Raw genomic sequence first — 13,477 nt, 5'->3', positions numbered from 1 at the left:
CATTGTCTTAGACAATCAAACAGATACAGCCAAAGTATTGGTCAAAGGTGCTGGCAAATCCAAAAGCCTATTTAATAACTGTATGTTTCCGCTGTTAAATTACAAAATGTAACATAGATAAAACATTGGTTTGGTATCTACCTTTAAAATTCAAAACAGTGTGAGAATTGCTAATTTTTGACTAAAAATGCAAACAGTATTAACATATTACCTTACACTGAATGGAAAAGAAGTGCACTAACGTTTTGTTTCTGAGGAATTTGGTTACCTTGTGAACTGAATCTTCCTACGAATTTAAGTCAGCCTTTTGATTTTAGTATTGTTACCCCACCCACTTCACAGAAGGATCAATGCCAAAATGAGGGTTAAACCTGACAAAAACCTGGAAACGTCAATGTTGGCATACTGCGGTTCTGGTGTGACACAGGCGGCAGCTTTCTTCATTTGGCACAGGGTACGCTTCATCTTCTCTCCGTAGCAACAGGCAGCATCGATGCAGAGCGCACCTTCAGTCGCCTAGATCACACAGAGATGGCTGAATGAAGATCCGTCAGGGAGGAGGCACTGAGAGTGGAGCTAGTGATGTATGACAGCTGCTTTTGGCACGGAACGGTTTACAGACAGTCATGTTCATTATTACAAATATTTAATTTTCAGCTTCCACTTTGCTGATTTGACGCCAAGTTTTTAGATTAGATTTCCTACAGTATGGAAACAGGCACTTCAGCCCAACAAGTCCATACTGACCATCTGAAGAGTAACCTACCCAGACCCATTCCCCTACCCTATATTTACCTCTGACTAATGCACCTAACACTATGGGCAATTTAGCATGGCCAATTCACCTGACCCGCACATCTTTGGATTGTGGGAGGAAACCAGAGCACCCAGAGGAAACACACACAGACACAGGGAGAATATGCAAACTCCACCCGAGGCAGTAATCGAACCCAAGCCCCTGGTGCTGTGAGGCAGCAGTGCTAATCACTGAGCGACCGTGCCGCCCATAACTTTGGAATTTTACCTTAACTCTACACTGAAGCAAGCAGAACAAATTGCTTTTAACAACTGTTTCAGCTAGATTCAGAAGACTCGACAATGAAATATTCCTAAATGTTACTCTAAAGACAAAAACAAAACACTGTTTCTTAATTGAGGGACACTGTTAGTTCCCACTGGAAGTTGCCCTTCAAATTAGTCAGCATATATTGAGGGGGATGAGGCAATATTCAAAGATATGTGGTATTGCTGAGCCAAGCAACACCCAATGCAGCCAAGGGAATGTGCTTTCCACTTTTAACAACCCCTACTGAGAGATGTCTACAATGGACTTGGATGCACTGTTGGCCCAGACAGTGATCTTCTGAGTTTATGCTCCCTATTTCTAATGTACTCTTAAAAATGCCCTTCTTAGAACTTCCCTTACCTTAACTGCTCTTGTGCTTGGCTCCCTTTGCCAACATCCTTACTAATACAGAAGTAACTATTTATTCAAGAATCAGAATCATTCCAATGCAATTCTCTTATCAGAATGAATCAAGCTTAATCCACACATGTAGCTGGCGGCCACAATGAACACTACCTGACTGCTAAGCCAATTTAATCTCAACCACATGGCAGGTAAGATTCTATACTTTGTCTGACTCAAGCTCCAGTGATAAGAAATTCATATTTTGGCACTTTGTATGATGAAGAAGTGTTGTTCCTCCAGGGCTAAACTAAAGCTGTCAACAAATCCATTTTGCTGTTCATCTTCTTGCAATTTTTTTTTTCTGACAAATTTCATCAGGTGTCCCTGGGATAATACATTTCTTCAGGAAGAAAACCATTAAATGTCACACTTCGGTGCTGCCGTCTCAATGTTTATAATAATATGATACATAAGAATACAAACACAAAGTAGACAAGTTTTCTAAATATGCCATACAATAACACTTCACAATTTTAATTGCTTTTTTAACTTTACTACGTTTTTTTGCCTTTCTCCAGAATTCCAACTTACAGAGAAAGTAAGAAGTCCAATTCCACAATCAGGGTATAATAAGGGAACAATACTCAAAGCAGCTGCTGGCAGGACTAGAACAGACTGTTCCAATTTCTTAATTGGTTATTAATTTTGGTATCGGTCACATACCCAGAAGTAGCTCACCAGCCACAAGGGCAAGTCTGGGGAGGAAGGAAGCAATGGGTGGCAACAGGCCAGGAACTTTAACATGAAAACTTCCTACTGGCTTCAGATTCAGCTGAGTACTTTATTAAAAGTCCTACATTTTTGGCTGCAGGATCCGAAAGAATCAGTTGTTGTTCTACCTTTAGATCTGGTAATCCCAAACACATTGTATTCAGTATCACCAGTTTCTGTTTCGGTCCGAAAACATGGGTGTTAGCCTCCTTTGATAGCAAGGCCAAGTCGACTACACCTAATCAAAAATGGCAACAGGTATGTTTCCATAGCGACTAGCTGCACGCTTTTGACCTTCCACGTCAGACCTTTTTGCTCCTCTTTTTCATCCAGAAACAAGGCACGTTGAGAGTCAATTTAATCCCATTTAATATTTAAAAGCATTCACAATTTTGATTGTAATTGTGTTACAAAGCTTTTAAAGGTGTTGTCACGTTCACAAACAGTTTATGCATCAGTGTTGAGGATAAAGTGACCCTCTCCTCTGTCTGAAGAGTCAGGCTTAACCCTTTCGCTGGTAGCCGTGGAAAGCATGGCTGTTCTTTATGTAGGCAGTTAACTGTCTGCAGTTTTGCATTCCACTCTCTGGGAGAAAAATCTTGTCCCTAAAAGATGCTGGCCAAACAGAGGGTCAGTGGCACCACAGCAAGTTGTCACCAGTACTGGGACTGCGGCAGACTTCATGGGAAGTTGGGAATTGCTTGAAGCTAAACTGCCGAGTTCTAATGAGGTTGAGGAATCGTCTATTGTGAAGGCAAGTGGAGGGCCCTCAGTTTTACTGGGCAATTTCCTCACTGAACCCACCACTAACAGATTATGACAGCAGTAGGAGGAGGTCAGCCATTAATTGACCAATTAAGGGCCTCAACTAGCCTCAGCAAATGCACCTGATGCCATTAGCAGTGAAAAGAAGACACCCTCACCATCCCACCCAGTTTCATACTCCCATCCCTGTTTGTTGTCCAACTCCCAGAGGGCCCAACTGAAAGAACTGTCAGCAATAGTTACACACAGAGTACAATATAAACTGCAAAAGCAAGGACTGCTTTGTTTTAGTTCTTGAGAACAAGTTTCCTTTTAGCGTACATTATCGGTCTTCCAATAACATTAAAAATCATTACTTTTCTTACCGTCATAACCTTTGGGAGATGCATCCCTAGTCTGAACTTTGGGAGCAATAGCTCGTTTTCCAAAAGCTTGGTTGTCATAATTGTTATATTCAAAAGTAGTCTTAGAGTATTTCTCCAGTTCCTTTGCCAGGTTGGAACGAGGTGTGGTGGTGGAGACGTTGTGTCTGTAGCCGTACTGTGGTATCTCGAGCTGCTTAACAAAACACATAGGCCTAAAATGAAAGAGATATGTACATTATGTTTCTTATATAGTTGCTAAAGAGTTTAAACTTTGTTCATAAGACATTTTCAGAGTAAATTCTTAGGGAAAATTTTCCATTTCAGGGTTGCCAGTGTGTATCTGGCCCCAGTGGGAGCATATATGGGAAAATGACATATCTGCAGCCTGAGCCTTGCTGTCTATAAGTCATGTTCTTCTTGCTGGTCAGGAACCTTGGTGCAGAAAATTCATTCTATAGTCTTCACACTTCCTCAACAATTTATAAATAGCAAAAGAGCTGAGCCTGTAATTTTGATTATGCATGTTTTAATGGCACAACATTATTCCAACTGAAATGGTTTTAATAATGGAAGAGAATTCAAACTTGCAATACAACTTCCAGCCATTAATAATTTTCTTTTAATGGTGAAAAATCTCATCTGTAATAGATCCATTAATGGCTCAGCACAGATCAGTGCTGCACAGCCAGACTTTAAATTATGTAAGGCAAGAAAGGGCCATGCTTCAGCTAGCGGTCTTTCAGACATTAACAGTGCTCACTATGGTGCTTTATAGGCACAAGATATAAACCCAGTACTCCAGAATTAGGGACGTTTAAAATCTACTGTGTTGTCACTCCTGATCCTCCCATATTCCCTACCACAACTCCTGCCTACTGGAAGTTTCTTGTGTGCTGAGCTCAACTGAGATCATCAGCAGTGTATCACTGTTTGCTAACATAGGCCACATCTGAGGATTGTCAACGCTCACAGAAACATGATCCAACAGCATCCAATGGGTTGAGAAGTAACAGGGAAAAAGACTTTTTTTAAAAAAAGTACACAATTTACTTTCACAAATGCTTGTAAAACCAAACCTCAAGAATATTAATCTCTGGATTATTACTTGAGCCAAATGGCAATTGAAAGTTTGTGCATTAGGTTACCGATCCGAATATCTGAATCGGAAACTGATGCGGGAAAACTGAGTTTTTCTTTGAGAGGCACTGACAATGGCAGTGGAACAAGTTGGGGTGGTCTGTATTCGAACTGTGCTGGGTTCATTCTTCTAGCAAAGCATACAAGTAGACAGTGTTCAAACTGAACAATGGGATTGAATGATCAAGTGCAGGTAGACATAGCAAATCAAGGGGTAGAGTCAAGATAGGACTGAAAATAGTCACGTAGGGAATGAAGGTCAGACAATGGCAGGAAGGGACAGAGAGGTTACACCAACAGTCAAGATGCGAAGTTACAAAAAATAACAAAAAGACAACACAAAAGACTTTGTATTTGAATGCCTGCAGAATTCATAACAAAATGAAGAAATTGATAGCATACATTGAAGTTTACATATTCGCTCTGATAGCCATTATAGAGATGACTGCATGATAATAAGGATGGTGTCCTGAACTTGGAGAGGTTTATGACAGTCAAGAAAAAGAGGAAGCTAGGTGAACCTGCAGAGTTAGCACTGTTAATCAAGGATGATTTCCGAGATCAGACTGTAGAATTAGTTTGGTTTGAGAAAAGGAATAGTCGGCAAAATAAGTTGCGGGTCGAGGTGGGCTACAGCTTGCCTCAAAGTAACCACAACTTAGGACACAGAAAGAAAAATTGGGTGTTTGTGATAAAGGATGGCAATAAGTATGGTTCATTTAATCTGCAAATGAGCTGGAGAATTTAGATTGGCAATGATAATCTGGATGGTTTTGAGATGTTTTTAGAGCATCACTTTTTGGAGCCAACAAGAGAACAGGTTATACTTGACTTGATATTGTGTATTATGACAGGATTAATTAGTGACCTCAAAATAAAGGCACTCTCTAAGTAACAGCGATTGCATATGATTATACCTTACATTCAATTTGAAAGGGAGAATAGTAGGTGTAAGAGTAGTATGTTAAAATTAATTAAGGGAACCTATTTGAGCATGAAAGTTGAGCTGCTGAAGTGAACTGGGATATTAGACAAGGGGATAAATCAATATAGAAGCAGTGACTGACATTTAACAGGATATTTCCTAATTCTCAGAATATGCATACTCCTACGACAAAGAAACATTCTAACTGGTGGACCCATCATCTGCTGTTAAATAAAGAAGTTAAGAAAATCATTAAACCTAAGAAAAAAAACATACAACTGCACAAAGCTGTGCAGCCATTCAGATAATTGGCCAGAGTATAAAGAACAGTAAAAAATACCTAGAAGATTAATCAGAAGAAAGAACTGAGTATGAGAGGAAGCAAGGGAGAAATGCAAAAATGGATAGCGACAGTTTCTACAAGTATTTAAAAAGATAAAATAAGTAAGGTTATTGCTAATCTTCCACAGATAGAATACTGGAAATCAAGAGAAGATAATAAGAAAATGACAGGTGAACTGAACAAATAATTTGTATTTGTCTTCACTACTGAGGATCTGAAAACATTCCAATAATAGTTGTACAGCAGGGAGGGAGAGAAGAACTTGGTGAAATTATTATCACTAACGTTGTGGCGATTAGCAAACTGATAGAGCTACAGGCTGACATGTCTCTGGGGTCTTGACGTAATTTATTCGAAGGTGGCTAAGGTGGCAGGACATGCATTGGTACTAATTTTCCAAATGTTTATAAATGCTGGCAAGATTTCATTTGACTGGAATGTTACAAATATGGTATGCCTGTTCAAGAAAGGAGGAAGGCAGAAAATACAAAACTAGAAGTCAGTTAGCTTGATCTCTATCATGGAGGAGATAGTAGAATTGACCATTAAGTATATTATTGCTAGAAAATGCAATTAGTAAAATGCAAGGTAATTAAGAGCAGTCACGATGTGCTTAAGTATTAGAGTATTATGTGTATAAGTTATTAAGAGTATTATGAAGGAGTAACATACACCATAAATAAGGGGAGTCTGCAGATGTATCTACATTTCCAGAAACCCAGTGGCTCAGTGGTTAGCATGGCTGCCTCGCAGCGGTAGAGACCCGGGTTCAATTCCAGCCTCGGGTGAGTGTGTGTGGAGTTTGCACATTCTCCCGGTGTCTGCGTGGGCTTCTTCCCACAACCCAAAGGTGCAAGTTAGGTAAGCTGGTTATGCTAAATTGCCCGGAGTGTTCAGGGATGTATAAGTTAGGTGCATTAATCGGGGTAAATGTAGAGTAATAGAATAGAGAAATGGCTCTGAGTGGGTTATTCTTTGGAGGGTTGGTGTGAAATTGTTGGGCCAAATGGCCTGTTTCCACACTGTAGGGATTCAATGATGATCTGACAAGGTGCCACATCAATGGTTATGGCATCTCTATTAAATATTATTATACAAAGTAGCAGCTCATGTTGTAGGGGGTAATATATTAATCGGGAGTAGGGTGCTGGAAAACCACAACAGGTCAGGCAGCATCCAAAGAGCAGGAGATTCAACGTTTCGGGCATAAGGGCTTATGCCCATAATGTTGATTCTCCTGTTCCTCGGATGCTGCCTGATCTGCTGTGCTTTACCAGCACCCCACTCTCAACCTTGATCTCCAGCATCTGCAGTCCTCACTTTCTCCCGGGGATAACATATTAGCATGGATTGGAGATGTATACTGACTGGCAAAAAGCAGAGAGCATGCAAAAATTGATCTTTTTCTGATTGGCATGATGTGATGAGTGGAGTTCCTCAGGGGTCTGCACTGGGGTGTCAGCTTTCAACAATTCATATCAATGATTTAGACGAGGGGAGTGAAGGTATGGTGACTAAATTTGTAGATACTACAAAGACAAATAGGAAAGAATGATGTGTAGAAGACATATGAAGGATGCAGACAGATAGAGTTAGATTGAGAAAGTGAGAAAAGATGTGGCAAATGGGGTGTAATTTGTGTGGCTCCAGAACTGTGAGCTTTGTAAAAATGAGTATTTGTCATCTTTGGACCAAGGTGAGAACTTTGTTTCTGTCAGAGGTTTGTGTGACTTTTGAAAGTCTCTACTTCAGAGAACAGTGAAAGTGGGGTAACTGAATATTCTCAAGGTAGAGGTAGACAGACTCTTGTTAGGCAAGGAATAAGAGGTTATCAGAAATAGATGGAAAGTGTAGAATTCAAAACACAAACAGACCAGCTGTGATCATGTTAATGGCAGAGGGGTCAAATAGCCTGAGTGTCCATTTTCAAACATGCATAACAAGTAAAAACAAAAAACCCCAAATTAAATAATGATTCGGTGTGAAATTGGTGGCCATCAAAGTAAGGCACTTTTAATCGGGTATATCAGCCTGGGTGCCCAGCGTCAGCATCAGACAATGGGTCCGGTGAAGTTTGGTGGTGCTTTTCCTCTGTTGTCCTTCAATTTTAGATAAGCAACCCATCCTTCAACATTGTAACAATTTCCTATGTTGTAAATCCTAAGTGAGTTCCAATTTAATACCAATTAATGCCATTCTTTTGCAATGGCCTTATAGGTATTAAGGCACTGGAGATTGATTTAACATAGGGTGCTAAAATGTTAGTGCACAGAGAAACTATCACCACTACTGTTCTGAACTTGATCACTAGTCCCAAAAGCAAAAGACCAATATACAGGTCAGTGCAATACCCTGCTCAATGCTCTTGTTTTGTCCACCAGAACATGTTGAAGTTATCTCAGAGGCCAAAAGGAACCAAGCTTGAAAAGATGGTGAGGAAATTAACTTTAATATCCCTGAGTGATCAGCTTCATTAAAGGGAGGTCATGCCTGACAAATCTGTTAGAATTCTTTTGAGAAGGTAACAAGCAATTTAGATAAAGGAGAGCCAGTCCATATGATTTATTTGGATTTCCAGAGGGCCTTTCAAATGGTGCCACATAGGAGGTTGCGGAATGAGAAAACAGACCGTGGTGTTAGGGATAATGGCATGGATAGAAGATTGGCTGACTGGCAGAAGATGAAGAGTGGGATAAAGAGGTCTTTTTTAGAGGGTAGCCGGTGACTAGTGGAGTTCTGCAGGGGTAAGTATTGGAACCGCAACTATTCACATCATAAATTAACAATCTGGATGAACGAACTGAGGGCATTGTTGCTAAGTTTGCAGATGACACAAATATGGCAGAGCAACAGGTGGCATTGATAAGGTGGGGAGACTGCAGAAGGACGTGGACAGGCTAGGAAAGTGGGCAAAGAAGAGGCAGATGGACTACCATGTGGGAAAATGTGACATTTTGTACTTTGATTGGAAGAATAGAAGCGTGGACTATTTTCTGAAAGGGAAAGGCTTCAGAAATCTGAAGCACAAAGGGACTTAGGAGTCCTCGTTCAGGATTCTCTTAAGTTAACACATAGGTTCAGTTGGCAGTTAGGAAGGCAAATTCAATGTTAGCATTCATTTCAAGAGAGTTAGAATACAAGAGCAGAGATGTACTGCTGAAGCAGTAAAAAGCTCTGGCCAGACTGTATTTGGAATATTATGAGCAGTTTTCGGATCCACATTGAAGGAAGTGCGTGGTGACCTTTGAACTGGGGAAAAGAAGGTTTACAAGAATGATCCCAGGGATGAAGGGCTTGTCATATGAGGAACAGTTGAGGACTCTGTGCCTGTGTAAGATGGAGTTTAGAAGGTTGAGGGAGGATCTGATTGAAACTTACAGAACACTGAGAGGCCTGGATAGAGTGGATGTGGACAAGATGTTTCTACTAGTAGGAGAGACCAAGGCCCGAGAGCTGAAGGGACAGCCCTTAACAACTGAGATGAGAAGGAATTTCTTCAGCCAGAGGGTGATGAATCCATGGAACTCATTGTCGCAGAAGGTTGTGGTAACCATATCACCAAATGCATTTAAGACAGAGATAGGTATTTTTTTTGATTTTTAATTGAATCTAAGATTATGGGAGAAGGCAGGACCAAATGGCCTAATTCTGCTCCTAGATCTTATGGTCCTATGCTATTACACAAAATGCATGTTAATGTTGAGTGAAAATGTTCATGGATTATAAGACTGCAACAAATTTACACTATAAAAATATGGTTTGATCATTAACTTGAATGGTGAAATTACAAATCATATTATAAGTTTAAGCATGGAATTTAGAGGGAGTCCAAAACTAGGTATTATTGTTTAAGACAGGATCTCCCTTTCAGGACAGGTGAGAGCGATAAGTCTACAGATTCCCACAAATGGTGGTAAATCTATGGATTCCTCTTTCCCATGAGATAATGGAGGATGGCTCTTTCAATTTATTTAAGGCTGAGTGAGACAGATTTTTGATTGACAGGGGAGTCAAAGTTTATAGAGTGCACATTGGAAAATGATATGACAGTCACATAATCATAAACATGGTCATACTGAATGTTGGAACACAATCGGAGGACCAACCGGCCTATTCGTGGTCCTAAGTCCTACGTTGATACTGTCCAAACTCATTGACACAGACCTTCATTCAGTGATAAGGATAGAATTATAGAATCTTTACAATTTGGCGTCAGGCCATTCGGTCCATCGAGTCCACACTGAGCCTCCGAAGAGCATCCTACCCAGACCAACCCTATCCCTGTAACCCTGCATTTCCCATGGCTACTCCATCTAGTCTGCACATCCCCAGACACTATGGGCAATTTTGCATTGCAAATCCCCCTATCTTGCACACCTTTGGATTGTGGGAGGAAACTGGAGCTCCCAGAGGAAACCTAAGCAGAGGTGGGGAGAACATGCAAACACCACACAGATATCCAAGGGTAGAATAAAGCCTGGGTCCCTGACACTGTGAGGCTGCAATGCTAACCATTGAGCCACTGTACTGCCTTAACCTTTTCAGAACCTCAGCTTCAGTTCAGAGACTAACAGTCCTCCCAAATATCGCCCCTCTCTCCATTCAAAAGGACAGAAAGATACAGAGAAATAACATGCATCAGCTCCTCATCCACAGAGATCTTCATGATCCCCCAAATTGTCATCTGGTTTTTTTGTGTGCAGAGGAATTTTGTATGGGGCATCTCCAACTTCAGAACAGTGATGACATCTGGAGAAACTGAAAACGCCTTCTAAAATAAACACATTGACACTGACTTAACATTTCATCAAGGAGTTTTGAATCTCCCAGGAGCATGTGAACAACCCTCAATAGAATACTGTTTGGAGCCGCCAGATAGACAAGTGGCACTTTGAGTCAGTCACAACTGCAGAAACCCTGCCCAAACCATGGCACCTATAATATGGTAATCACTTATGCCTGATTCAAGGTTGAGGGTAGAATCCTGAGGTGATATTTGCTCTCCAGCAGGGCATTTTACTGGTTAGTAACTTGATATTAAAACTGCAATTACAGCTTTTGCCCTTAAAACCATACAAAAGAAAAAGATAACAATTATAACAGCACTACATGATAAAATTCAGTTGGCTTAACTTTGACTTATGAATAATTATTCTGACAACAAAGATGTTTCTCCTATTTGATGGCCTCATCCTAACATAATAAGCCATGGACTCGTAATGCAGCTTAACAACATTTAAATTCAGGGACACAGGATGGAGGAGGGGGAAATAAAATGAGGTTTCATTTTGGAGTCATAAACAGGTCTCTGATTGCACAAAAGACAATTTATCCAATTAATTCTTTCTGTGGACTTTTTGACTGGAACACAGGCACACAGAGGTGAAACGCAATTGGCACACCAATGTATCCATTAAAATTGCTATCACGAAAAGAGGTCAATAACATCTTTATAAGGAAAAAGAAAACTCTAATATGATTCCTCCAGAATGGGCCAGGTCTGGCATTGGTATCATCTGAGGCCACTTAACTTTATCTCCCCAAGTAAAGATCAGCATCTTTATATTTGTCTCTATACTAATGTTGGGAAAATTAAACCAAGAAATGGGGAGTCCTAAAATTTTACCATTGCTGTTGACCTTATTAAATGATGTAGTGGATACAACTAAACATTTGGTGGTAAAATCAGAAGTTAGTTACCTAATTATAGGGAATACTGTCAGTAACTAAATATATTCAGTTGTTTAGATTACATTATGGAGAGCATCAAAGTTTTTTTCATTCTGTCAGTGGCTATGGGCACGCTGAGCAATGTTTATTCTTCAGCCATCATTGTCCTTGAATTTAATGGCTCAGTCAGCCATTTCAAAGCACGGTTAAGAGCCAACCACATTGCTGTGGGTCTGGGATCACATGGAGAACAGACCAGGATTCCTTCTCTACAGAACATCATTGAACCAGAAAGGTCTTTGTGACAATCAATGACAGATTCGTTGTCACTATTACTGAGACTAGCTTAATATTCCAGATTTAGCAATCTGTTGCCATGGTGAGATGTGAACTCACATCCCTGAGGGCATTTGCCTGGGCATCTAGATTACTAGTCCAGTGACATTACCACTTTTACACTGTCTCAGTAAAGATTCATTCATCCTTTGATCCAGAACAAATCTTCAGATTAGAAAAACATGGCAGACTGTGATAAACATTCATGCTCACGTAATATATTAATTTTTTTACTCAATACTGCACAGTTGGGAGAAAAGTCATAGAGTAGAACCTCAGATAAGCAAAGTTCAATACTTAAATAATCCACAATACTAATTTATTTTATCCCTTTAAAGTCAGCAATCTTTATTTTAAATGTACTAACATTCAGCAGAGTCCAAGACTGCTAAGGGTTTGTATTCGAACTTTGGCACGTCCTCTCAAGTCAAATCCTTAATATGTTAATATATATTTATCAAGCCTATAAATATAGACATTTAGAATTTTTGTCAGTCGTGAACTATCTCTGCTGGCAGGCAAGGGCAAAGTATATTCAGAAATTCATGGAATTAACATAAATTAATTCAGCTTTCGTTTTTATCTTTAAGTTCTAAATTTCTCTTGGATTTAGTTATATTTTGTAGAAGTCAATTTTTTAAAAATAAATTCAAACTTCCAGTTGATCGCAGAAAAGATGACAAGTCAAGACATCACATTTAAAATTTTTACTGTAACAAAGGATCAAAAGCACCACTATTTTCTTTTTGCAGGTAACTTCTACTTTATAATAGAGAGGAACAGTCCCCTTTTATACTTAGCCCACATCACACTCTCCATGGATTTACAAACTTGCTAGAAAACAGCCCAAGGTGCTACCAACTTTTAAAAGATTCCTGTACCTCTGATTTGCCAAGCTGTAACTTGAATTAATCATCTCCATGCAGTTTTAGGAAAAATTCTTAGATTTAGCAACTGCAGTACAACTTGTTCCAAGTAATGGCTCTCCACCACAGCCACACTAGGGAGAATCTCCCAGAATCCTGTGATGTCCGCAGAATATGACTCTTTGACAGGAGTCCAGCTCCCTCTCAATCTGGCTGTGATAGGGTGCAAAGCCTAGTGGCTTTTCTTTTGAATAATGATACAAAATGAGAGGAACCGTATTGTTGAAGAGGAGAGTGTGAAACGGACTGGTAAGCTAGAGCAGATACATGTTAGGAAGGAAGATGTGTTGAACATTTTGAACAACTTGAGGATAGACAAGTCCCCCGGGCCTGATGGGATATATCCTAGGATTATGTGGGAAGCAAGAGAGGAAATTGCAGCACCGTTGGCAATGATCTTTTCATCTTCACTGTCAACGGGGGTGGTACCAGGGGACTGGAGAGTGGCGAATGTTGTGCCCCTGTTCAAAAAAGGGAATTGGGATAACCCTGGGAATTACAGGCCAGTTAGTCTTACTTCGGTGGTAGGTAAAGTAATGGAAAGGGTACTGAGGGATAGGATTTATGAGTATCTGGAAAGGCACTGCTTGATTAGGGACAGTCAGCACGGATTTGTGAAGGGTAGGTCTTGCCTTACAAGTCTGATTGAATTCTTTGAGGAGGTGACCAAGCATGTGGATGAGGATAGAGCAGTGGATGTAGTATACATGGATTTTAGTAAGGCATTTGATAAGGTTCCCCATGGTAGGCTTATGCGGAAAGTCAGGAGGCATGGGATAGAGGGAAATTTGGCCAACTGGATAGAAAACTGGCTAACCGGTCGAAGTC

The 13,477-nt window shown here is 40.2% G+C and overlaps 1 protein-coding gene across 21 annotated transcripts in view; it reads right to left on the bottom strand.

Annotated features, from left to right (window-relative positions):
* LOC122541729 (myelin transcription factor 1-like protein) overlaps positions 1 to 13,477 on the bottom strand; it is a 558,875-nt gene that overhangs the window by 143,760 nt on the left and 401,638 nt on the right. For all 21 annotated transcript variants that reach the window (XM_087978037.1, XM_087978051.1, XM_087978075.1 and 18 more), the window contains one exon: positions 3,313 to 3,524. In XM_087978037.1, the coding sequence (XP_087834163.1) occupies positions 3,313 to 3,524 (212 nt within the window). The remainder of the gene's footprint in view (positions 1 to 3,312; positions 3,525 to 13,477) is intronic.

This window comes from Chiloscyllium plagiosum, unplaced genomic scaffold, assembly GCF_037043375.1.
Source record: "Chiloscyllium plagiosum isolate Xiang-an unplaced genomic scaffold, Cpla_swu_hap1 HiC_scaffold_3, whole genome shotgun sequence".
Taxonomy (NCBI): Eukaryota; Metazoa; Chordata; class Chondrichthyes; order Orectolobiformes; family Hemiscylliidae; genus Chiloscyllium; species Chiloscyllium plagiosum.
This window is presented reverse-complemented; position numbering and strand designations above follow the sequence as displayed.